Source organism: Rhamphochromis sp. 'chilingali', assembly GCF_963969265.1.
Source record: "Rhamphochromis sp. 'chilingali' genome assembly, chromosome: 4".
Taxonomy (NCBI): domain Eukaryota; kingdom Metazoa; phylum Chordata; class Actinopteri; order Cichliformes; family Cichlidae; genus Rhamphochromis; species Rhamphochromis sp. 'chilingali'.
The window spans coordinates 14,490,353-14,518,219 of NC_137948.1; the positions used below are offsets into that span (position 1 = coordinate 14,490,353).

General features: G+C 37.0%; 1 protein-coding gene across 2 annotated transcripts in view; it reads left to right on the forward strand.

The window, feature by feature from the left end:
* Positions 1 to 27,867, forward strand: part of LOC308396271 (E3 ubiquitin-protein ligase SMURF2-like) — a 62,243-nt gene that overhangs the window by 5,056 nt on the left and 29,320 nt on the right. For both annotated transcript variants that reach the window (XM_080881459.1, XM_080881460.1), the window contains exons 2-3: positions 21,901 to 21,939; positions 23,735 to 23,843. In XM_080881459.1, coding sequence (XP_080737585.1) covers positions 21,901 to 21,939; positions 23,735 to 23,843 — 148 coding nt within the window. The remainder of the gene's footprint in view (positions 1 to 21,900; positions 21,940 to 23,734; positions 23,844 to 27,867) is intronic.

Here is a 27,867-nt window from a genome sequence, read left to right on the forward strand (position 1 = left end):
GTTTTCAAATGATACCGTTTCCAGCATGAATTCCAACCAGTTTTTAATATCCAGAGCAGAAGTGGTTTTCTATAATCTGAGGATTACTCTGACAGCCTTGACCAATCCCACCTGCGTCACTGTACTTTGGTGCTTTGAAATATTAGGTATTATTGTCTGATCCTGCAATAGTCTTGGTGACATGGGTATCACCGTGCCCAGCCACTTTCCTATGTGCTGTAATACTATTTTCCAAAATGGGAAAATGTGTTAACAGTCCCAGGTCATATGTATAAAGGTTCCTGGTTCTGCTCGACATTTCCAACATAAATTATTGGAAAGTAGACCCATTCCATGAAGCCTAGATGGAGTAAAATAAAATCTGTGTACCATCTTACAATTAATACATTTTCCTCTAGACTCTTTAATATGTTTGCCATTATTTAACACAATTGCAACCATTCATCATCATTAATACTACAGCCAAGGTCCTTCTGTCAGATAATCCTTACACCTTTACAGACATCCTTTTCTATGCCAATAAATAATTTGTAAAATGTGGGTGCTTTGTGTTCTATACTTGTACAAACATAAAAACCAACAACGTAAAACTATAGGGATGCAACAGGGAACATGTTGCCGCTTTATAGTCCTTTATTAATTACTACTTATCTATTATTTAAAGTTGGTCCGTGAGGCTCATTGAAAATTGTGCTTAGGCAAAACAACCACCTGAGTCCCAAAGCATAGAACCAGCATGAATTTTACCTTGTGTTTGAGGAATATACACTTCCTATGATAATACATCTTCTCTAATTGGCTTCTTCCAGAAAAGTTTCAGTCTCTGCGCTATCTCAGATTTTATTTCTATTTCCTTTCCAAGTGAAGATGAGTGTTGCCGGGAACACCAGAAGGTGTTTCTTTACAATGTTGAAAGCTCTCCGCTTTTCCACAAGCTCCTTCATCAGATCCACAAAGAAGGATAGTTTGCAGCCTTCCCATTCTAACTCCGTTTCTCTTTGGCCATCTGTAGTACCTTATCAAGCTGATGAGCACAGAAACTGCATCGGGATGGTTTGGGGTGGTTTGTTCATATCTAGTTTAGGTGCCACCAGGCGATCCTCTCCACATACTGAGCCATGTTCACCCTTTCTTATTTGCCTTCTTTCAGCCCCACCATTCTCACATTATTCCCCCTGCTCCGGTTCTCCAAATCCTCCATATGTGCCCAGAGCGTCACCAATTTCTTCTCACACATCTTTGCCCAGTCTTATTTAAATATTTTTCGCTGAGTCTTTAAGCTCTTTGCAATGTCGCATTCGTCTTTCGTATTTCTTCCATAAAGTCAGAATTGTTTTTTTTCCCCCCATCAGTTCAGCTTGAGCCCTCCAGAGGGCTCGGAGTCACTGAAATATTTTCAAACGTCGGGCTGGTCCTTGTTCTTAGCTCGCGTCTCATTCTCGCATCTTTGAAAAAGTTAGCCCTACTGTTACTCAACATTTCTCTGGGAGACTGCAAATATCTGGCCACTTATGAAGGTCTTAAGTTTTAACGCATCAAAAGTACTTATACCTCTCAACCTGTCAGGGTATATATTTCCAGTTTATGTGAAAAAAGGGTTGGTACTTCTGGGAGCTCTTCTAGTGTGCTGCCATCTTCCTTGGCTTCCTAGTTTTTCAGTGTTAGCAAAAATGGGAAATTGGCTGAGCAAGGATGTATCTAAAGAAGTTAAGTAAATAATTATAAAGTTATTTGATTTATTGGTTTCATCCTCAGTTTCCAAATCTATTTATGAGCTAGTACCCAATGATTTGCAGCATTAAAATTTGAATTAAAAAAATTAAACCTACCTTTGGCACAGCTGGGCTTTTAAAAAATTGCATAGTTGTGGATTTTCACAAAAATCTTTCTTATGGCTTCTTAATACCTTTATTAAATGCTGTAAATGGTAATGCTTCAAAGCTTTTTTTGTTCTCTTAATGTGGTTTGCTTCTTAAAGTACCGTGCCAGGACTAATCATTTTGGTAACTTGCTAAATAATAATGACAGGGAACAGCCAGAGGCTCACAGGTCTTTTATTTGTAACTCTATACAGATGTTTAAAAAAAAAAAAAAAGATTGTAGGTGATGATATTGCTGCAAAGCTCAACTGCAGCCATGTCTTATTCTGTCCGTGTTTCTCACAGTAATGTAAAGTTGAACTGATTTTGTTTTTAAATTCTCCTCCACCAAAGTAAGTGTGTTTCTGGTCATGAGTCACAGAGATGGCTGAATTTGAAGTGTGCTCTGTTCGTTATCCACACTCATTAGGATCCCCTCTTGCAGCAGCACTGATTTAGAAATTACAAAGGGTGAACTCCCACACGCTGCAGGATTTTGAATTGTGACAGGATTCATCCCCAGTTATGTCATCCCACACTGCATTTAAATGGCACCATGAAATTTCTCACATTTTCAGAGCTGCTTCTTACATTTATCTGTGACAGTTACTCTTTGATGCTTCAGTTAATTAGAAAATCAGCCTACTTTTAGTTTACTGGTAGGCAGTATGTTGTAGTGTTCCCACAGAGCATGGAAAAGAAAGTAATCTTGGATTTTGAGTACTGGTATTCCAAACACTGCAGGGTTGCAGGCACTTGTGCTGACCTTCACTTACCTTGGTCTCCTGCGAAGAATGAGTTGGTGGGTGATTTGAACTTAATAAGAACAGAACTTGGTTTTCCTTCATCCAGTGGAACATGGAGTTCCTCATAGGTGACTGACACGAGATGTACAAGGGGATGAATCCTTCTCTCAAATATGGCCTCTTGGCTGCATTAAACCAGGAGGAAGGGAGTCTGTCTATGTGATCCATTTCCTCCATCAGCCTCCAACTGGCATGCAGCAAGCAGGGAAGGACTGGAAGAATCATCTCAGGATTTTTCCCATTCAGTATGAGCGTGTGATACTAGGCTGTATACTTTTCATCTACAGTCATGCCTTGTGTTTGTGTCCCTCTCTTTCTGACATTTTGGGAAAGCAATGCTGATGCTTTCTTGTTTGTTTGTGTGTGTGTGCTGAGGTTGGGGTGGGGAGGTGGGTAGCTAGGAAGCTGGTGATTAAGATAAAGATCCAGCCTCATTTCCAGACTCTGCTTTACCACAGGGCAGACTGTATTTCAGGGAAATTATCGGGGACCACTGTCTCAGTATTCATCATCAGCACTCAGGAAACACATCTGTGTGTCAGCTTGTTTGTGTGTTAAACACATTTTTTCTTTTTTTGGTTCTATACTTGCATGCACTTCTGTGCACAGTTGAGCTTCCACAGGATGTACTGTTAGCACGCAGTGCTGAACTAAATTAGGTGTGCTGGCTTCCTGAAATTTAGGGAATGAATGTCACAAAGAGAGTGGACGTTAGTGATAGTGAAAAACTGACCGGCATTGTCAAATTTTAAGTTATATTTTAATTTTGGATTTGCTCATGTTAGTGTGTTGGACTAAGATTATGATTAAAGGTGTATTAATCTTTTTAATGGCAAATTTTAACTTTAACTACTTTTCTTAAGTAATGATTTTTTTTTGTTAGCTTAATCAAAGGGTTTTTCCTGCATAGAAAATGTTTTTGCACTCACAAAAGAAGTTTATTGTTGCTTAAGTATAGTAGACATTTTTATTAAGTATTAGTAATTGGCAGTAAAAGCCGTATATTTCTATCAAACAAAGTAATAGACTGCTTTAATTCAGATCAGTGTCATGTATGTCTATATTTACACACCAGAGACCCATTTTGAGACAGGCAAAACCCTAAATAAAATTTTCATTTTGGCTTGATCTTTTCTTTTATATTGAATGTAGCTGGTTGTCAAATTTAGTCAAAACATTGCTACAGCCTAGTACCAGCGGGCTTGGGAGATGTATGTACCTGGTGGTGTAATTTATTTTTGGGACTGTAAATTGTGTAATTTTTCAGTGCCTCTTTTTTTCTCCCCTTTAAACAATACAGTTTTGACAGTTGAAATGTGGAATAGAGTAAGTGATTATGATTCATCAGCACACAATCCATGCGAGTCATATAGTGACGTGTTCGGTATGTTCCTTTCTGCTTTATGTAAGCCTGGCACCAACAGACTGTGCAGTCTGACCCAGATATGAAATAATTAATAGGCACTGCCTAAAATTTCCTTCCTCTAGAATACTGGGCTGTTCTTAAAATTATAACACATGTTTTCACAAATTTATGCAATCGTCCACTCAACAAGAAGAAATAATAGGCTGAAAATATTTGCTTAACATTTGTGCTAATAACCTTTATGATTAAGGCATGTGGTGTGCTATCTACATAGGTTGCTCACATACCTTAACAATCCAGGCATTCAGATAAGTAAGCTTTAGCTGTTATGAATGCAGCACCACATCTCCACCCTACTGCTTTGAAAAAGCAGTTTTATATCTGGAGCTCTGCATGCAACTTGTTTTACCAGTCTACTGCCTTTTTGAATGATCAGTGTTTGAGTTTTCTTAGCAAACATTAACAAAAGAATGATGCTCATTTCAATTCTGGTGGCTGTGGTTCAGGAGGTAGAGCAGGTTGCCTACTAATCGAAAGGTTGGTGGTTCAATCCCATACCAAGGGATTGCCCAAAGGATCCTTGGGCAAGAGACCGAACCCTAGGTTGCTCTCTTTGTTCATCAGATTGTGAATACTAAATAGAATACATTAGGCATAGAAAAAAAATGCTTGCATGAATGTTGAATGAATGAATGAATGAATGGGTGAATCAAGTGATTTTAGTGCTCAAGCAGAGTAGAAAAGCACTATATAAGAACCGGCCCATTTACCATTTGTTCTGGCTTAAACATTTGCACTCAATCTGTTAAGAAAAGGCACAGGAGTCATTGTCTGTTCCTACATCATCTTATGCCACTTCTTTTATCTCCTATAACATCTCTTGTTCTTTGTCCTCTCCAACAACCCCTTCTCTTGCTAAATACTGTCTGATTTAATTTTTTGTAAATATTTTTTTTCCGTTCATCATCAAGCCATGTTTTCTGTGAAGCACTGAGTTTTAATTCCCAGAATTGGGGATATTTCTAAAGATCTGAATCTCAGTAAGGCGTTTCTTAGCATGGTGGTCTTGAATGACTTCCAAAGATTAAAATCCTATGTTAAGAACCACCACTAGAAATATTTAAAGGCTGATATAAGAAAGTTTAGTAATGTGTGTGTCCTCACATAAAATGCTGTGTTCAGCGTCTTTGACAATAGTTGTACTCTTACGCTAATGAGATAAAGCAGCTGGACAGGATTTTTCTAGCCCGTTTTGGTTGTTTGTCTTAACTGGATTGTCAAGGCTAAAGAAACAAATACAAACAACTGCTTAAAAGCTACTTTTCATAACACTGGTGACAGGAAAGAGGAAAAAAGTTTATTCTGTGTAATCCTTATTTTTGCCTTCAGTGATTCATAAATTTGCCTAGAACTTACTGTTGATGCATAGGAAGGGTGCTTTCACAGCACATGTGTTAAAGAATAGCACCTTGATGCAGATGTGTTTGATCAAGAACATCAAACAACCACAAAAATGCAAGTCATGCTTTCGTAGAATTTCAGCATAAATTTGAAATTGTATTTCATTTGATGACCATTCTTAATCTCAAATTAAGAAATGGGCACCAATGCACCAATTCTTCAGCAAAATGTTTTGGTGAAGTTTGTAAATCTGTGTATTTGCCCAAAAAATACAAATACATGCCGGGGGGGGGGGATTCAAAAAGGTCTATGGCCACCCACATCTGTGCAGTTCCTCTTTCTAAGATTGTAGACAAGAAAAAAAATATTGCACAATTAAATGCGTTGTATTTATTTATTTTTTGTTAGAAGAAATTGCCCAGACTTTTCAAAGAAGTACAAGTCTTCTTGTCCATGCCAATCTACTGTGCATTTATGCAGCATAGATTCCAAGTGAACTAGAAAGTAGATTAAGAAGACTATGCGTCCATGTTGTCTGCAGCTGTCTGTGTGCATGTCCAATATGAAGCAAATGTGTGACTGTGTGTGCCTGCATGTCTGCTTGATCTTGCCTGTAGCGCCTCGGTCACTTTGCTGTGGTTAGATTTTGTAGTGCAGCACCGAGATCTGTACCCAAACTTCCTCCAGCTCTGTTTAGTCTGCATTACTAGTATATACTTCAATTGACCACACACTACACAGGTTCTATACACCCGTTTACATGGCCCTCATCATCATATGGAAATGTTTATATCTACTCCAAGATCCAGCTGCTCCAGCTGTATTTATCATTTCTGTTATCAGAAGACGTCATTTTTCAGATCGGAAATATTTGTGATAATCCAAACATCAAATATTAATGTACTGGTTTCCCTTTCAATATAAACCAATTATTCAGCTCAAAGCTAAAATGAGCAAAAACTTTTGCTGGAAATTACAAAACATGTTGTTTTATTTCATCAAAGGGTTTTTTTTTCCACCAGAGATTTACTTTTAAGCTCCAGAAGGTGAGGATTGTAAAATTCCTAAATCCTCATTTAGTCTGCATTTGTGAGATAATTTGTTTTTTTTTTTCATGGCAAAGAATGGTATCTGCAGTCTGATTTTTTTTTTTTCTTTTTTTGTTTTGTTTTGTTTTTCCTCTCTCTGTTGAATGATATCAGATAAGGCTATCTTGAGCTGAAAGACTAACATTTTTTCAGCTCTGCTGTTTTACTACTGAATGTTATATGACATGTGGAACTCTAGTGACATGGTTTTTATTCAAGTGTACCTGTTATGCTCATAACTCCATATCATTATTCTTTGACTCTTTTTGAGTAGTTTTAAGATTCACAGCATAAAGTAATGCATAATTAGCTTGTACTGGGGATTTTTGGAGCTTTGAAGTTAATCATCTGTCATTTCAGCTCCTATATCTTTAAGGTCAGGCGTACTGTAAAACTCCTTTCCTCTAATTGTCTTTCCTCGCAAACACCAGGTTGGTAAAATTTTTGTGATTTATATCCTATCAGGACGATAGATGTCTTATATCGGGATATGAGATTTTGGTCATATCGCACAGCCCTATAAGTGAGGATAAATGAAAAGCCGCACTTTTACTTTTTCCTGGTCAGCTTAAAAAAATATAACACTTGGTTGTTTTGAATTTCAGCATTACAGACACTGACTCTTGGGGATGTAATTACATAATGTGAGTGAGAAGGAAAAAAGTTGCTTCGCACTGAGGTGATCACAGTTTTTGTTGGTGCTCGGATTTCATGTTTTGGGATAACTAACCCTCAGGTTTCTGCTATGTAAAATTATATCCTCTTTCATTGATAAGGTTGTTTTTAGTTGACTTGTGGATTTTCCTTTTAGATTTAGGACATAAATCTAATAGGAACACCAAAGAAGACGTAAAGGAGCATTGCTCTGGAGAGATGTCAGCTCTCTTTAACTTAAGATTAATGATACTTGATATCAGATCAGGCTACGGTGATTTGTTTTGAGTCATTACTGTTAAAAATGACAAATTAAACCTGGCTTTAACATTTTCTGGTGGTCTGTTTGTATCTTAACACAGCACTGTGTTTTAGGAAGCATTTGGCATATATAAGGAGTCTAAGTAATGAAATCCCACAGGTTGCTGCCATTCCCATAACTCAGCGTTACTGTTCCCCACTCATGACCTGCATTTTATCACGTATGCTTGTTGACACATTTATTACACTTTATTAGTGACACCTATACTACGTTACACTATAGTCTGTGAATTTGCCTCTCTTAATAGCTTTGTAAAACTTGTTCCGTTGTTTCAGTCAGTCTAGTTTAATCTGCTTTTCAAATTACTTTAGTACTTCAGTATAGAGCGAGCAGGAAAATGGAAAGACTGAACACCTCAGTATTGCATAACAACCTCTGACGGGAGAAGAGGTGGGCTTCAATATGCAAAACACATTAAACTTTCCAAGTGCTTCAAGAGGATTTTCCTGCTGAATGTGGAGGAGAAATATCACCTTTTACTTTTCATATGGCTGCAGAATAGCATTTCTGACAGCCCTTACTAAATTCTTAGGAAAAAATCCTAAATGCTTAAAGGTATTACTCCATGCATATTTTATTAAAATATGTGTAGACTAATACAAAATTAACCATTCTCCAGTATGATGTACAATGTGTATGACAATGTATATGTAGTCCCAAGCCAACATCAGTGTACAAAGTGTTTGTGTGTTGGGTGGGACGATTATAGCTTTTCAAAAGTTAAATTTGAGCATGTCTAAAGGCAGGTATTTAGTTTACAAATGATTTTTCAGCAGCGATTGCATTGCAATTAAAATACTCCTGGTTTTGTCTTCCTGTCACTGCCTAAACTATATAAATCCTCTAGGGTTGCAACTGGCAGATACCTTTTATTGTTTGTTAATTTTTCAATGATTATTTCTTTGGCTCTAACATCAAAAACTTGCAGTTTCCTTTTTCCCTTTCGACCCAACAGTCTAAACCCAAATATTTTCAGTTTACTTTTATGTTAAAGTCAGTTCAAATGGGAATGTAAAACCAAACATACTGCGTTTCTGCTTAAAAGATACAGCTTGCAGCTTTGAACTCCCCATTGCAACACTCATTGCAAGTTTCTATACTGAATTTTTTTTTTTTTTATTTCTTTTTGTCTTATTACTTCGTTTTTGAACAGGATGTCCCTCATCTCTCTGTCATTTCTCTCTCTTCCTTCCTCTCCTTCACTCACCCCCGGATCTAGTCCAGACAGCTGTCAGACGGCTCTGCCGGTGTGGCTCCAGTTTGGTGTACTTTTTTTTTTTTTTTTTTTTTTTTCTTTATCTGTTTTATGCATGTGTTGTGCACGCATGCACCTACACACACAAAAACGCACGTGTAAACGCACACTTCCTGTGCCAGTTCCTCAACACAGCACAGTACTTAATGCTTGTCAAAGTGTGTTTGGGGACTCTGAGGGGGTGTTGGGGGGACTCTGAGGGGATTCCAGGGACCCCTAGAATGTAATGTTCTCTATTTTTAATCCCTTTAACACAGAGAAAGTGAAATTAGATTCAGTTGATGGTGTAAATATAAGGCCAACGGAGAACATTATGTCAAATCATATATATATATATATATATATATATATATATATATCATTTTTTTTTTTTCTTTTTTCTCTTCTCATGAAAGTAAAAACGAGGGCAATGTGCAACATCCACAAATGTTATTATTGTCAGGAAGGAAGGCAAGACTTCAGGGACCACTTTTTCTTCCCCTCCAATGTTCTCCTGCTACTGTTTCAGCTGTCAGACTGCCCATTTCTGTTTGCTTGAGTGTCTGCTAGACCACTCAGCGTATACTGTATAAACACACAAGCACGACCACTGCCACTCAAGTTACCCCCCCACCACACACACTCACCACACTCACTCCATGCTCTCTATCTGTGTTTTCAGTGTAACTGTGGTTGAGATACAGTTTTGGAGGATGTGAGTTATGCAGTGGTGGAGATTAGGATCATGTAGCTCAAACTCTGAACATAATTAAAATAACAGTTCTAGGTGCAAAGGTCAAAGAGTAAAGTGCAAATGGTTGTCTGTCTTTGTGGCCATGCCACACTAATACGTTTTCGTTTGAAGACGCATCTTTTTCTCTTTGTTTTGGCCTTCCATCCACACTGAGACGGCGTTTTCGGTAAAAGGTGGATACATTTGAAAACGCTGTTTTCGCGTGGCAGTGTGGACAGCGAACCCAGAGCTTTTTTGAAAACGATGGCATCTTTACAGTAATCAGTATGGAAGCTAATTGGCTTCTATGCTGACTTAACCATCTGCGCAGTAGACAGCTTTTTCCAAGCGTCAAGTGTAGCCAGCAGATGTCCAGGCCAACATTTCAAAATGGAACCGGAAAAGTAATGATACCAAGAATTAGTTGGTAAATATCACACACATTCATGTAATGCTTCTCTACGAGAAGAGTGACAGGAAATAACTTTTACTGCAACACTTCTGTCACTGCTCTTTCTCGCCTACCTCTGTCTTCACACTAGTTGCCTATCTCTCACCATTTAGTCTCACACTTCTGTCAGCTATTACAATCCTTTCTCAATGTCCTGTCAACTAGAATAGAGCTGCAAGATGAATAAAGACATAGGGTGTGTTCACACTAGATACGGCTGCCTTGTACCTGTAAGTGTGAACACACCTATTTTCCACTGATTGTGCCCCCTACCTGGCTGGCCTGCTCTCACACTGTGCTTTAGTGGTCTAGGTCCAAGTAGGGGTATCAAATGGTCTCAGTAGATCAGTTACTTTTGTGCTTTTTTTTTTTTTTTTTTTTTTTTTTTTTTGTCTTTCAAGCACACACAGACACTTTTGAAATATACTATTTGAAGAGCGGTTTTATATTTTGGGGAATACGTAGGGAAGGAGTGCCACATTAAAAGAAACAGCTTAAACCTTACTTTAGGTGTTGGTCTATTAAATTTGTTAAGCATTACATGTTATCCAAAGGGCAAGATATGGCATCACTTTATCAGCAGTTTTCTATAAGAAGTCAAACTCGTGTGGTATTTTGGCCCTTGTTCTTAAATAATATATGACTATCTAGCTTTTTGTATTGTGATGAAAATGTAGGCTCTCATGTAGTGACTAGCTTGTCCTTTTCCCTTCACTGCTCCATCTCATCTCCTCTTTTATCGCTCTTTTCTCTGTTGGTACTCTCCTAGATCTCCACCTCCCCATCCCATCCTCAGAATGCTTTTTTTCCACGTCACAGTCATGAACATCATCATTTTCCACCTGTCATCTCTCTTTGTGTTGTTTATAGATGCTAATAGTCCACGCAGAGACTGTTAATAAATTAATCCATCCATATGGGAATAAATCCACGTAACTATTGTTTTCGTGTTACTTTGTGCATAGACCTACACTGCATACTAGTTATAGTTTTCATCCCTTCAAATAACCAGTTGGCACTTAGATTGAAGCCATAGTTGCCTTTTAAGATAAAGCTGTTAAGACATGGACAAGCATGTTCTGCACACAATTTTACATGTACTGAATAGTAAATAAACACATTATACATATAGAATTATACATTTGTACTGAAAATTATTATATAAAAGTAGTTTAAAACTATAGCCATGACAAAACAGTCATTTGAACTTTTTGACTATCTACACACAGGTAAGCAGCTTCAGGAGCAAATTGCCTTTTTGGGTGAACTGAAAGCACAATAAGCAGCAATGTTTTTCTATGTCTAATGGCCGTCTTCCTTTGTCTCTTCCTTAGTTTCTTATACATGAAACAAATCACTCTTCCAGCCCAAACCTTACATAGTTTGACATCTGAATCACAGTAGCCTTCTAATCTTAGATATTGACAAAAATGACCTTACATTCTTGAACCACTATTTACTTGGATCACATCCATTGTGGTCTGTCCTCATAAAGATCCTGGACCAGCTTTCCACTAGGCGAAGTATCAGACCGAAGTAAGCTATTTCCCAGTCACAAGTGTACCTAATAAGTCACATGTGAATAACTTTCCTCTGGTATATTATACTTCAATGTATCCGATTCAAGCGTTATTCTTCCTGTATGATTATTCCATTTACTTTGTGACTCAGGCTTTAGATGGTCTTGCTTGACTCACAGCTCATTTCCTTTTCCTTAATTCCTTAATTCTTATTATCTGGACCTAGATTCTTTACTGACTCCACATCTTTCATCAGTGATTTCACAAGATTAAAAAACTCTCAATTTAGTTCTTATTTGCCAGCTTCCCTGCATCCAAAATACTAATTTAGAATAATCTTTGTATTTTATTAGGTGATATGGAAAAACCCAAACTCTTTCAGTAGTTGTTCTGGTATTATTTGGGGAATTTTATTATAAGGAGGATTGCTCAATCAACTTTCCATGTAACTATGGATAAAAGTATATAAATAGAGATCTTTTTTTAATACATTTGACCATTTTTAAGCTTTATGCCAGTTATCATTAAATTCGATGGTAATCAAACACATGCCAGATTTATTGATGGTTCATAATGAAAAGATAAATGTGGAAACAATTGAACTTGATGAAATGAACTTTTCATTTTTTATTTATGGCATGCACTCAATAGATTTCCAGACAAAGTCCTGCCCTACTTTTTCTTATCTCTCACTGTCATCCCTGCTACTCCTCCCTCAGTGTTTCCACTGTTTCTGGAATACCATCACTGTCATTCCCTAGTTATTTTACCCCCCTTCCCTCCCTCTCTTTTGCTGTATTTCTCTCCATTTCTCCCCCTCTAATATCTGCATTCCACAGATTTGTGACTGTAGATATACCTTTCTCCTCCCTTCCTGACATTTCTTCCTCCCTTCTCATTCCACCGTAAATTCCTGCCTCCAGATGAACATTTTGCCTTTACCTTCTCACCCCTCTCTATGTAGTGACTACATTCACTCTAAATTCCTGCCTGCAAATTGTTGGCATCTCCTCAGGGAGCAGAGAGGAGGGGGAGTGTCAGCTGTAGTCTACTGACCTCTCAACTGAGTGACACAATTGGCATCCTGCGCATTTACTGGGCTCAAGGAAGGCTCAGTGTAGGAGGCTGAGAAATCGAGTAATGGTTTTATAGAGGAAGTGTAGATTAGGTTTTGGAGACCCATAAATGCTTATTCATACCACATCATCATTATTTAATTTTTATGTATATTTATTTTTTGGAGAGTGTAAGATAAACTTGCATATAGACAACTTGTGCTGACGTCTTCCCCTCATGAGCTCTATTCCTTGTATTGCAGTGTATTGCAGTGAGCAAGTAAGCGAGGAAGGGAAGTGGAAATGTTTGGTTTAACTTTTAAACAATACTGTGAATGAGACTGCATAAGGGAGTTGTAAGAGTCATAATAGAGCCAAATCTGTGGGGGAAGTTGAAGGCCTTCCCTCTTATTATCATTATCACAAAGGCTACCACGATGCAACCGGGTATATTACAGAGGTAGGAAAAAATATCTATACAGCTCTTGGCACTAAATATTTTCATTAAAATATGCAGGTTCCTTAATTACTTTGTCTTAACAGAGTCACTCCTAGCAATGGCAGTCTTGTAGACTTTGGTCATTTTAGATGTAAGTTTGCTTAGATGTTAGAGACATTTAATCCCAGTGTTCATAAACTCTGCAAACTGGTAGTATGGCTTGGTGTACCTTGGTGTGGAATAATGTTGAACTTTTTTTTGTAAATACAGTCCTTCATTGGCCAGACTTTTATTATGTTTCTGTTGTTGTTGTGTTTTTGTTTGTTTGTTTTTCCAAATTGAAAAAGGGGATGTTAACATGGTCTCAAGCAGCTTAGTTTAGCAGCTTGAAGCTTTATTCTCAACCCACATTGGCAGGCAGCAGGTGAAATGTGTTCAGAGGCGAGAGTAATAAAATTCTGGCTATGGGCCATAAACACATTTCATTACTTGGCAGACAAGACTTGGTAAAGTAGAAAAGTATTCATTTTTTCCCCTCTATATTGTTAATCTTCCAAATCTGATATGTTTTTGTGCAACTTTCTGTCCCTGAAGTCACTTACATTGTTGCTATAGATGCATACTTGAATGACTATGCAAGCCAGTGCATTATTGAAGTAGTTGTGTCTATAGAAATCCTATAGAAATGATTCACTTTTATCATCATTTAGAGCTGGGTGAGTGTCCTCCATTTAATTTCCAGCAATTGTGAAAACAAGCTCATCGGACTAAAATGATACAGCTCTTGGTACAACCACACCCATTTATATTTCTTTATCATTTTTTTAAATTGCTGTGCTGTTTTGCCCCTCCTTAAAAAGCCCTAACTGTCTCCATGCTTAGTTCAGCCAAGATTAGGGTTTGTGCCCTCACTAACCACAGTTTAAGTTAGCAAATAATGTTTCCAACTATTTACATTACAGGTAGTAACTAAAAAAATGCTGATTATGACTTTCACCATGTTTTTTTTTTTTTTTTTTTTTTTTTTTTTGTCTTTGTTTGTACCCTGCATATTTGACAGGAATTCTTTGTTAGCTTTATGTTGCTAATGCAATGAGGTTTAAAATATCCTAGTTAATAGTCAAACCTATGATCTTCTCGATCTATAAAGAAAAGGAAAATATTTAAATTAAGTGAATGTCTCTATTTAAAAACAAACAAACAAAAAATTCTTGATGTGATATTATAGTATATAGTATATCAGAAATCTGTTCACTATTTTTATTACAAATTATATCAGTAAGGAAGCTGACTAAATATTCACTGATAATTTATGGGACACGGGTGGGATTAAATAAGTGTATACTTCTTCCCACTCCCTTTCAACATGTAAATTAATCAGAATGTTTTTTTTGTATGTAATTTGTATAGTATATTTTTTTTCTCTCATTTCTTTTCTAAATGTACTTGTATATTGTTCACATGTTGAAATAAATTACCAATCAATCAATCAATCAATCAATCAACCTGACACCCTGGCATAAGCTGTTAAATATGACTCAGCTTGTGAATTGCATTTGACCTCCTCCTTATTCTGGCTGTGTTGTGTTTAATCCAGCCCCAACGGATTATATTCCACTTTGTGCTTTCTAGTGAGTCATTGCCTGTTGGGTCATTGAACCTTTTTTTTTTTTTTTTTTTCAGTTTGTTTATTTGTTTGTGAGAATGCCTTTTTTGGCAGAAAACTGGGATTCTGCTTAAAAATATTTAAAGTGCTTGCATAACAGAAGCCTTTTCTCACCCGGCCCTGCATGAGTTTTAGCGAGACCTGAGCTTTCACCGGGCTTCTTTTCAAAGTCAACAGTGTTGAACATTTTCTTTTGCGCCACACAGTTTACTATGCTAATATTTGGTAACTCTGAAGCTCGATGGGCTTAATGCTATCTAAATTAAATACCAGCACAGCAGTAAACTTGCACATTAGTTTAATCATCACAACTTAAGGCAAATATGCACTAAACTGAACTTGAAACAATGAACATGATACAGAAAAAGGCTCTTCAAAAGAGTGTTCCCTGCATGTTCAACAGCAGGGTCGTGCTGATGCAGCATTTGTTGACTGTACTGTCCTTGGATTGCTGCTGGATAATTAATTGAGCAAATGGACCACAAAATGGCTGCATTTGGCTGTAGTGTTAGCTGTGCGCAATCACACAGTCATCTACTGGGGTTACTCGGACAGCGCAACCCAGCTCTGCTCTATCTGAGAATGCAGTAGGCTAGAGGCATGCTGGTAGTTGTGCAGTGAACTGGTGATTGCAAATCACAAACATTTGTGAACTCTAATGCAGCTCATGCCCTTTTTCTTGTCATCCCTTTTTATAAATATATATTTTTTTCCATTCATCTTTACGTTGTCAGGGTCTGCAGGCAGTTTGGTCAATGTATTAACATTTATTCATTGATTGACAGATCAAGCAATTACATTTAGTTTGTGGTGCAGTTGCCAGGCTTGTATCATGTCAAGGTTCTCTTTATTAATATTTTTGAGATTTTACTCTGGTCCTTTGCAACAGAAGTACTCGACCGGAATTAAACTGATTAACTTGCGATCTATTCTGACCGTTAGGCTCACGGGACACTCAAAGGATTTGGAGTCCGATCCCACATCCCACCCCTCACCCCTTTTCCGAACAAATGCAGGGCATTTAACAACTGTTGATGACTTCTTGTGCAGGGTCCCTTGAGAAAAAAAGTCAGAATCACCCGGCGCCCCCCGCATGTGTCTGTTTATGATCTTTCACCTTATGACCAGAACTAATACCAACCTTTAGCTTGACACTTTTATTCTGACAGGTGGAGATGTTACAAAAGTGCCGCCTGTCTAAATGCCTCCCTTTGTGATCAAAGACACTCATAATATTTTGTTACCTTTTCTTTTTTTTAATTCACGGTATAATTATAACCAAATGTGAATTCATGGAAATTGCATGGGTGGCAATGAAGAGCAATACATTTTTTTTTTTCAGTTGTAAGATGTAATTTGTACACATTATTATATTATAATTGAAAATATTTTAAAAATTTCCTCTGTTGTAGCAAATGAAAGTATCACCATATGAAATCATTTTATAATCTGAGAAGATGGAATCCTGACTTAACCTGAGATGATTGGACAAAAATTGCATTGTAAGGAAAAGTAATTAAAAGTATGGCTGGGCCATATCATACCGTTCACGGTAATACCGGTATGATGTTGGGCAACAATAAGAAAATAAAATACTGCAATAGAATACGGGTAAAACGCGCATGCGCAGTGCCTTTGTTTTTATACGCACATGGCGGAATAAGCATTACGGCTTTCGTAGGCAGGAGCCTCGCGGAGTGATTCGTACTGTGCTTCAACATAATATTACCGTGTTGTGTGTGTGTGTGTGTGTGTGTGTGTGTATAACCTCTTAAGTTTTGTGGATATTATATGTGGTTATGCTGAGGATATTTCCACTGGAAATGCCTTTTGGTTAAACTGCCAGCAACGAATTTGCATTTGCACTGTTAAATTTTTATATAACTTTAATGCACATAAAAAAAAAAAAACCAGCTGCTTGTTTAAGTGAAAATACATTGATGTTTTTTTGTTTTGTTTTGTTTTGGTTTGTTTCGCACTAATAAAGTTGTGGAGTTGTAAAGTGTCTTGTCTAGTGTGAATTATATCGTCAGTTATATCGTTATCGCCAATTTTCAAATGTATATCGTGATGAATATTTTTGGTCACATCGCCCTGCTCTAATTAAAAGCCATTTAATTGTTAGTTGTTTATAGCCTGTGTCCTCGTTTTAACACATTCAAATGTAGGTTTGGAAGGTTTTCATGGGCTTTAAATGGTATACTTCCATTTCCCCTGGGGAAGTGGTACCGTTGACCTCTGAAATGTACAGACATATTGTCTGGATTAGTGAAAGGGCACTGTGTGTCTCCACATCCCTTATCTACCAGACAGTGGTAAAAACATTATCCTTCTATGTTAATTGCTTAGATGGGTAAGTTTGGTTTGGGGTAGCTGTTTCACTGGCTTATTTTAGCCTGTGTAATGTGGTGATCCACTTGCAAATTATCCCAAAACAGCAGCTGCTCCTTTAAATCATTTTGAATAAACAATGGAGTAGAGTTGACCCCATTTTGAACTTTTAACTGCTACCACAGCTTTGTTTAAGATGAGAGCAATATTGGGTGGTCAGAGGACTATGTTAGGAGGAAGCTATTTATTTATTTATCTTTTCCCCAAGAATCTGTATTATTAAAAGTATTTTTTCAAGCACAGCATGTGACTATGATTTTTAACAAAAATACTGTGGAATATTGGCTATCCATGTTTAAAGTTGATTATTCAAACACTGCAGTGAGAAGTGTGAAAATAGATGCAAATCTCTTGAGGTTTTTAACTGAACTGATTTTTGATGTAAGTTAATCATCAAAACTTCATGTTATTGCAAGACTAGGAAAAGAGAGCAATCAAAATAGCTATAGGGATTATTATTTATTGTTTTAGTATGTACTGTTAGTATTTCCAGTCTTAAGATTACCTACCAAGAATGTCTACAACTGTAACCTGTATTTAAGGTTAAGTGAATTGTGAAAAATCTTGGTATAACATCAGCAGCTAAACAGAATTATTAAAACAGGAGATGTGCTGAAAATCATACATCTAAAATACCAGGAATTCTGAAATTCTTTCATTAAGAGAGAAAATGACAGTTAGTGGTTGTCATTTGTGACTGCGCAAGTATTCAGTCAGACTTATTATCTTTCCCCTTGCTTTTAAAATTAGGTTTTATGGTTGGGATGATGACCCATAGACAACACAAAGGACAGCCTCACCCCAGGGCTTCTTGGTGGTTTACGGTTTCCTAGTTGACCTAGCTTTCTGTGTTAGGATCTGAATGAGTCTGGTCTCCTGCCAGCCATGGCTTGCCTGCTCACGTGGCAGCTATTTAACACTGTCGGATCCCTAGAGGGCACAGTGTGAGATTTGACTCATTGGTGATTGTAGTTCACAGTGGAAGAGTGTGCATATGTGTAGATAAGGTTATAAAAATATTTCGGCATATTTTCTAAATCCTTATGGGAAGGCTGTAAATTGATATAGAAATCTGATCTGGGGTAGTAGTAATAAAAGCTGAATAAAAGCTCAAATAGGAGCTTCTTTGGTGTGTGTGTGTGTGTGTGTGTGTGTGTGTGTGTGTGTGTGTGTGTGTTTTTTTTTTTTTTTTTAATCTTTTCTTTTAGTTGTACAAAGTCCCGTTTATGTGAGACAGCGTTATTGAAAATTAATTTTTGTTATATTGTATTTAGTCCATATTAAGATTGTGCCAAATTCATGTTTTCTAAGAGCATTATGATGAATACAAAATGTACCTAAAGTCATGTTTGGTGCCAGTTAAGTCACAATTTTATTTTATGTATTCTGGTATTCTGGTACCAGTTATGTATTTTTTGGATCTCAGTTCTCCTTAAGAAGCTAATTGGAGGAGGATGCTTTCTCCCTGATTTGAAGGGTGAGAAGTTCATTAGCTCATCAATAATGAAGATCTTTTCTCTAAAAAGCACTTAGTACAAACTCACATGTCCATATGGGTTACAGTCCAGAACTATTTGTTTCATGAAATGTCACTTTTAATATTGTCTTGTTCCCTCCCATTATCTTACAGCACAAATTTAGAAAATCACCAGTAACATAGTTACCTGCAGTAATTATTTCTATCCCTCTTAGATCTTGTGTTTGTCTTATTTCACTGATTATTGATTTGTTGTGCAAGTTACACCCCCTTGAACATATTAAGCACTATCAGTAGCTTTATTCTGATGTGCCTGGCAGCACAGTTAGTGAGAGGCCATTGATAACAAGAAAGAGGATTTTCGCCCTGTCGTAATTATGGCTGAGACAGTGGAGCAGTGTGCAGATTAATCCCTTAATTTTCACTAACACAGTTTGGTAACTTAAGAGCCAAGTGCACCCAATTTAACCTGCTAGCTACTAATCTGTGCTGCCTCTTCAGCACTGGTGAGCGCACACTGCTGTCGGGTCTACACTCCAGATTTTGTTGAGGTTACCAGCCTGGCTCCTGACCTCTAAATGACAACCTGTCTCCAGTTTGCGTAATGATATATTTGAAATTCACTTATGAATTCACTTCAGAATATGTGTTATATAGAATATAACAACTATATATCTATAGATATCTATAGATAGAGATATAGAGATATAGATCTAGATATATAGATATATATCTATAGATGGATAGAGATAGAGATATATAGAGATACAATTGATAAAACCTACATAAGAGCAAATAAATGGGATAGAGGTGATGCCTATGACTTTACTTTTAAATATTTATTATTAAAAGCTTCAGTTGTTGTGAATAACCACAGCAAATTGTGCCCTATAATCAGGAACAAACTAAAGACTTTTTTTTGTTTGTTTGTTTTTGTGGACAGAATGATCAAAGCTTTTACTCAGTTACTCATTTTGGATTGACTATGTTGATTATATTTAGCAGGCAAGAATTTCAAAGCAGAAGAGCAAATGAGCTTTCTGACCAAGTTTGTACTGCTAACACCTTGAAATACATCTGCATTATAGAGTTCTACAAATACCTTGAAGCATGGGTTTCATGCCTATCCTGATCATTCTGGAGGGTTTTTGTTTTTTGTTGTTGCAGTATTTAGTCTTTCAGTTGTAGCATCTATTCACATATGTCCTGCCAAGATTTCAGACCTCTTGTTTTTCACTTGTTGGCCAACATAACCGTGTCCATTTTGTCCCATGCGAGGTTATTTTGGCTGCTTCTGATTTGGCCTGCACCTGTTGGCTTTGGCTGTGTATTTTCCCCTGACAAGTGGATGGTTAGTGTTCATCCAGTCAACGCAGTTTGGTTTGTGTTGAGATTGTCTGTTCCTGTGCTGTGATTCTGATTTGATTGACTGTATCATTTTGGTCACTGTCAAAGTCTCCACATGCAATGGCTGTAATGCTAGGTTTGTTTCTCAAGTCGGCCTCATATCTTTATCGGAAGTAGTGCTCATTAGTGGCAGTTTCTCACACACACACGCAATCTGTTATATAATCCATGTACACAATAGATGCCCACTGTTTTGGCTTGTCTTAATGCGTTTGAAAACTTCTAGTTTGACAAATGCATAAGAAACTGTTTATTTGCTGTACTGAATCAAATAGTAAATGATGTATGCAGTAGGCAGTCTGAGTTGGTAGTATTGCTTTATAATTGCTTTATAATGCCTTTATCCATAGTGCCTAGGTATATAGTCTATTGCTGCATTTGTATAGTTATGTTTTTTTTCATAGTCTGTACTATATTTCTAATATGGAGTTTCCAGAATAGTTTTTGTATGTCTTAGTTATTGTTTATACTATAGCTTTTATATGTGTGTGTTTTTGTTTGGCATTTGTTGTGGAGGGCAAAGAGAATTTCTTTGCACGGGGAAACATGTTTCTTTATTGTGCATATGACAATACAACTTTGAAGCTTGAAACGTCTGATCAATGGCAGCTTTTAACCTACGCTGTGTATAGTATAGCTATCGTCCTGTTTTCTGCTGCAAGTAGGTGCCGGTTAAGCATTACACAACAGCTCCTCTACCGGAAACTTACCTTTTGGACTCATCAAAAATTAAAGTTCTCAGTTGAGGCTAAGAAAACAGAAAGGGGGCATGGCTTACAATCAATTCTGTTTTTTGGGTTTCTTCTTTTTATTTCGAGACAAGGAAAGCTTATATGCAGCAAAAGATGAGACTTGTGTTTGTAAGCAGATGTTATACCTTTACAGCTCATTGAGCTGCCTTGGGCTCAGCAGATTTGCACTACCTCCTGTTTAAGTTGTTCTAGATTAACTGTGGTGTTTGCTTTCTTGCTCAAAGACTAAAACTCAGTGAAGCTATTTGGAAAGAGAGAAGTTACCTGTACCTGTATTAGTAATGTATTGGCAGGGCTTGCCCAGGACCATGAATAGAAAGCAGTGAATATTAAAATACATGGATGGCTAAAAGCAGAGAGACTGAATAGTGTGTGTTTCTTTAGTGCCTTTTTGTGATAGGGATCTTGGTCTGTCTGCTGGCAGTGAAGGGTGCTTATTAACTTCCTTTTGCATCTTTCACCTTTTCACTGTTGTTTTTTTCTAAACATTCATTGTGCAAGTTTTCTCTGCCACCGCTCGTTTTTTTTTCTTCTTTTTCCCCCCTCTTTTCCTTCTATGCTTGGCCTATTTTGTCTTACTCTGTAAGCATCATAAGATTGTCCAGCCAGTTCCAGACAGAGCTTAATTTCACTTATATTCTATAGCATGTAGTACAAAATATTTAGGAGTAGGAAAATTAAGAATTAAAAAAACATCTTAAAGGGTATAACCATAGCCAAGCATGGACATACTTTTAGTATCCCTCTTGTTTCTTTTGAAAGCTAGTGTATGCAGTTCGTGTTGCAAACCCCCATAGACTTGCTTGCTACAAGAAAAAGAGCTTGTCTGTTCAATATTTTACAGTGAGAAACTCTTAACAAGTGTCTCAGCCTGTGAGGGACTGTGAAAATGGACAAACCAAGATGTAGGCCAAAAGAGAGTAGTACCTATTCAGCCTTAGAAACTTAAAAAATAATTAATGAAAATCTACTAAAATTAGAGAGAGAAAGTTATTATTTAAGATGTCAAGCATTTATACATTATGTATATTGTGTTTTTTATAATAGCTTTTTGACATATATGAAACATATTTGTGGCCATTATTTCTTTAAATATGGCTAAATATAAAAAAATAAGGAAAGAATTTTTTAAATGATACCGAATATTGTTGGAATGCTGTTTCAAAATTATTGTGGCAAATATATCTGAATCACTTTGTTTTTTGTTTTGTTTTTTTTGCGTTTGTTGGCAAAAAAAAAAAGTAAAAGAAAACAATATCTGTTTCTTTTTTTTCCCCAGTTCTGTGTGCAAAGAACCTGGCAAAGAAAGACTTCTTTCGTAAGTAAAAACTATTTTTATTTATAAGATGCTATTCCTGTCCTGTTTCCTCTCTTGTACATTAGAATGCTTTGTCAGCAGTGGTGGCTTGCAGCATTTTGAAGTAAAACTGGGAAAACTGTAAAAGAAGTCCCTTAGGAGCCATCTGTCTATTAAACACAACAGGAGCCCTGGTACACACTAGGACCCAATGCTAACCCAAATTCTGGTAATAGGAATGTGGCTCACTGGCACATAAAAACCAAACTAAAAGACTTTAATTGGACAGGATGGATATCGCTATTTTAGTCAAACCCATGAAATACTGTAAATAATAATAGTACTAGATTTAGTGGTTACATTTACAGTTTAGTTTAAGAGCATGCAAGGACGAAGTTTATACTTAGCTTGTTTGTTTGTTTGTTTTAATTAAAACGTAAACTCATTGGTTAACTACCCTCAAAGGTTTACATACCTTAATTATTGAATTTAAATCCAAAATCATCAAGTAAACGACTACAAAAAATTGTTTTAAAACCTTTTTGGTTTCCAGCTGTTATAGTTAAAAATTTGCAATGTAAAAGTAGGATTAAAACATACCTTACATTAGCTCTAACAGCTCAGCTTATATTTATTAAAAAAAGGGGAAAAACAACTTAAAAATATATTTAAAAATAAATTGCCCAGTGCTTTGGCCAGGCCTGGCGTTGACTCAGACTCAGCCGGCCACTGGGCTTGCAGTACACTGCACTGCAGAAACGCTGCCAAAGTATACAGCCAAGAAATGCACTGTTTTTACTTCAGTTGGAAATTATGGTTTCTCTGAAAGCACTGAACTGCCAAAAGCAGCTTGTACTTCATTTTTGTCTTTTAAAAAAAAAAAAAAATGCTCTTATGTATATACACAAATGCACAACCACAACAAAGGAAATTCCAAGACACCACTGAGTGACTAAACAGGTTTATCTTGTGTAAAGTGTCTGCGCTCAGAGTTTCATACCTCGGCAGTTTAAAAAAACATACACATGCATGCACAGACCTAGACAGGGACCCTAAGATAAATACACCATGAAGAATCTCTTATCAGATTTCCAAATGAGTGAGATACTGTGAACAGACTTGTCGTAAAGTTTTTCTGCATATTGCTTCATATGTTCCATGTGTTGTGTAAATGTTTCACAAAATACAGTAGCCCGTGAGAAGATTTTAATTGTACTTTCTTACTTTTTAAAAAATCCTTCATCTTAAACATAAGATAAAGAGCGTTAAAGTTAGTATTTTATCTTATCAAATACCTGTTTAATAGGTGTATTATCAGTTATAGCATGAAATAGGAAGCTAACCAAAACGTACAAAACAAGACGCTTGATTAGACTAATAACTTTCTTTATAGTGTCCATATATTTACCCACAAGCTTACACAGCAACACATGTATCCATCCTCCTGTCTCTGCTGGTTTCATGACCTTCACATGAACCTGAGTTTAGTTTTAGTCAGACACTGCAGGGATATTATCATCATATGGGGAAAAATGTAATGTTTATGGACTACAGCAGATTATTATTACAGTTAAAAAGCAGGGGGGGGATGCAGAGAAAATCAACATGTAATTTTAAGAGGAACTCTCACAAAGTAGTGGTGTAGCTGCCAACCTGACTGTCTGTAAATGAGGACAACCAGATAAACTTGTCACTGCAGTCTCAAAGGAGTGACAAAAATAAGGGTTAAAAACTGTGTCACCTCTAGTGCCTCCATGATTGGTGTACCCACAGGGTTTGTACAAAGGTTAAACAAAATGTTTGTCCACTTTTACAGGGTTGCCAGATCCCTTTGCCAAAGTGGTGGTGGATGGTTCAGGACAATGCCACTCTACAGATACTGTGAGAAATACGCTGGACCCAAAATGGAATCAACATTATGATCTGTAAGTCAACAGGAGAAGCCGTGTGCCAGATTGCTGCTTTACTCTTTGTGGCTAATTAAGAAACAAATGCTGTAAAAGTGTGCGTTTACTATCAATCAAATTCAAAATGGTCAAAAGAAACATAGAAGGAAGGAATGTAGTGTACTGATTTTGCTCACTCACATGTCTTTGTGTGGAAGGAAGGTAGATTGATTTGTATCTTTCCCCTGTTAAAAAAACAAACCAACCTGATCAATTACATAAAAACAAAACCTGTAGCGTAACATTTCAGGCGTTCCATACCACAGGCCTCACAAAAGGTATTTTCATTACATTTTATGTGGAGGGAGCCAACTTGTATTGATATGGTGCTCTAAAGTAACAGGTTATGTCTACTTCCGGAGCATTTGTGGAAATAACTCCAGAAAGGTCTTCTGTGTGAATCTGAAGACTTTTTTTGGCAAGCTAGCTTTGTCTCAACTAAATGTGGATCGCACACATTTAAAGCTCTACTTTATTTTAATCTCTTTTAGGATTAGCCACATATCATCAGCCTTTGTAACACTATGCAACTTAAATCTTGAAACCTGCTCCTTCAACAAGGGCGGGCTCCTTTCGTTTTCTTTCTGTCCCCAATGTTTAAAAACACCTTCTGTTTGTTACGGTTTCAGATCAAGTATAAAATAATGTGTTCATCATCTTTTCTGTGGTCTCAGATATTGATTTCACTGGGGCTGTGCACTCTGAATGTTAATCTCTACCGAGGATTGCGTTGACAGGCCATTTCAAGAACTGATCACAGTAAACCCCACTTTTGATTATGCCTATGCACTGGTGAGAGATGAAGAGATGAAACTGTGGTAACTGAAGAAAATGAGAGGAAATAAGGGGCCTGAAGAATGAGTCATGAAGAAATAGATGCACACATGAAGTCCAAAAGAAAGACAGTGTCAAGTTACAGGGTGAAAATATGTATCACAATTGGTATGTTGGCTCACTGTCTAGCAATTGGTTTAGTTCATCCTCGTTTTTTGCCGTCACAGCTTCTTCGATTCTGACAGTTGTCTCTATGTTTGCTTCTTTTCAACAGCATCGAAGTGTGCGAGTTACTTTTTATGTAATGAATAACAGTAATTTATAATAATAGAAATATTAATCGTGCACACAGCCTTAAATTAATGCAAATGTTAAAGTAAATACACTTTCGGTGAACATGCATGTGTGAGGGTTTCTCATTTCTCTACAGATGGACAATTCGAATATTTTTGCTCTGTCAACAATGACCTCAGGTTCCCTCCGTTTACATAATTCTCCTCCCCTCTCTGTTTCCCCACCGTCTCAGAGAGGGTGTATTCCCCACCCGTGACCCCTGGCCTCTTCCTCTGGTTCAGGAAATGGCTAACATGCCACAGAAAGCAAATGGGAGTGTGGGCTTGGCAGATCGCCAGCTCACCACACCCCCAACCTCAGCCTCTAGCTTTAGGAGGTGGAGTCTTTTTCAGCATGACACTGGTCCTGACAGGGGCCTTGTTATTGTAAATACACTAAAATAATTATTTGCTATTTTAGACTACAATTTACACACTATAATTCACCTTGGTGTCCTGCACAGAAGATATTTGAGGACACAAAAAAAAAAAAAATCTAGTAAGTGTTGAAAGTTTATGAACTCTGCAGTATGCAGGTCTTGTTTTGGCAGGTTGTCTTTTCATGCTTCGCCTCTTATTTCCAGGCTTTTCAGTACAAGTCTTCACATTACTTTAGTTGGGAGTATTGGGTTTGCTTGCTGCTCCCTCTGCCTTTCCCCAAGAGACGTTAAATTCTGTACATGTTGTGTTGTACAGCCTTATGTAATTCAGCCGTCTTTATCACTGGGAACAAATCAAATCTTGTTCAATTAGGATGTGTAAAGTGTTGAACACATAGATGGCATTAGCGTTGATTCCTTCTGGCATTTGTTGACATCCAGATCAATAATATATTGGTAGTAGTTGTCAACCCAACTCTCCTCAATATAGATCGCTTGACACAGGCATTACCTCTACATCAAATTTACCTGCCTATAGTTTAATAAAAAAGTGCTAATTTTGCTGCTGCTGTGGCTAATATCCTTGTATTTTTCTTTCCATAAATGTGTATGTGGATGAGAGAGACACACACAGAGTATTGTCCCAAATTTAGGCCAGTAACCTTTTTTATTTTTTCATAAAAACATGACGAAGGCGCCTCAGACCACTAGATTAACTTCATGTGTTATGCGCGTGCTAGCATCTGTGTGACTTATTGAGAATGATGTCAGATGCTCAGTGCGTAAATAAACCAAAGAATTCGAGCAAAAATAAAGGTTTCTGGGAGGGTTTCCTAACACAGTGATAAACTGTGCATATTTAACAGTGTTTCTCCTTAAATACTTTTCTTTTTTGTAGAATTACCCTTTAAACTTGGGTTTTGACAATAAAGTTTGTATCTCATTTTTATCTGTAATGATCAGTACATTGAGCCAAAGTGCTTTTCGTACAGATGAGAACAGAAAAAAAAAAAACTGTTCAAAACACAACATTTTCACACTGTGTGTTAAAGTTCAGCTGAAGATCGTCTTTTGAGGCTGTGTTTACACAGAATGTGATTGGACGATCACAATGCCGAGTCAGTCATCTCCAACAAGTTAAGAATTTTATTGATTTTATAAATTGTTAATAAAAATTTGTGACAAAAACAAGGGCTGAATCCTTATTGATCCTCTATGCTCTTTACATTTTAAGTTTCTGTATTTTTTCCATGTTATCATCATCGTTTGTTTTGAATTCATGAAAGAGATGAAGAGTTACGGGAAAGAAGTTAGCATAGCAACATAAAGACAATTTTCTTTTGAGCAATAAGAAATAATTGATGAAGATAGATTTTGGAAAAAATTCAAGGATTTTCAGTGAGAACTTTAGGGGCCTGCACTTGTTTTCACATCCCATCTGTCCCAGGAATCATCTATTGAAAACAGGAAGCCTTGGTTAATTCACACTTTAGAGATGTGTCATATCAGCATTTCAAGTCATAAACCGTCCTGCAAAGTTTACTCAACTTTCATCAGACAGACTACCATCAGACAGTGCCTCACTGTTGCTAAATTCGAGATTGTTTGAAGTGTTATGTCAGTATGTTTTTGTGAGTCAGGAAATGACTTTTTCAACTTCTCTTATCTTGCGACACTCTTTCATAGTCTTGTCAGCAATTTAGCTTTTTTTTTCTCTCTTCTAAATCTGTTGCCTTGAGGTGGTGCTTTGCACAGCATACCTCCGCATCAGAGACCTGTTTAATGTAAACCACACTGTGTAGAAAGAAAACATAAAAAAAAGTATGGTTTCTTTTTACCCCAGCACACAAAAAGCAGGAACTAAAGAACCGAAAATTTAATGATCCTAATCATTTTGTGTCAATATCAACACCCTGGCAAATATGCTGTATAATTAACTCTTCTTTATGTTCAAAAACTGGAGCTTAATTGATGCTTTGTGGCAAAGAAAATGGTCTATTCGTTCAAAAAATTTGCCATCAAATGGTGTTAAAGTATTAGAGTGAGATTTTAACAAACATGCGCAGTGAACCACACGTTAATATTTACTGGGAAGCAAACGGTGTGCCAATGTGCTACTGGATTCTGGTCATAAGAATATCTTATCATTTTACCAACATCCTTGTTTTGGCTTTTATACCAAACCTATATGTTTTGATGTGTTGAGCAGGAAAATCCCCTCCATGCCACTGCGATGCAGCATAATAGCAAAACAGCTGCTAGACTGTAATTACGTGTGTGTTAGTGAATGTGAGATTGTGCATTTGAATATTGTGTTTACTGTAAGAGCTGTCTAAGCCTCAGACAGCGGTGAAGCACATCGCGGGGACTTCCTCTGTTCCTTAAACCACGACTAGACTGGCCTCAGCGGTGCTGATTCTACAAACGCACACGCACACACACAGGGACAGAAGTTACTTTTAAATGTGATGCACTAATCAGCCTCATTACAAAGTGTACATCTAAAACTCTGTGACA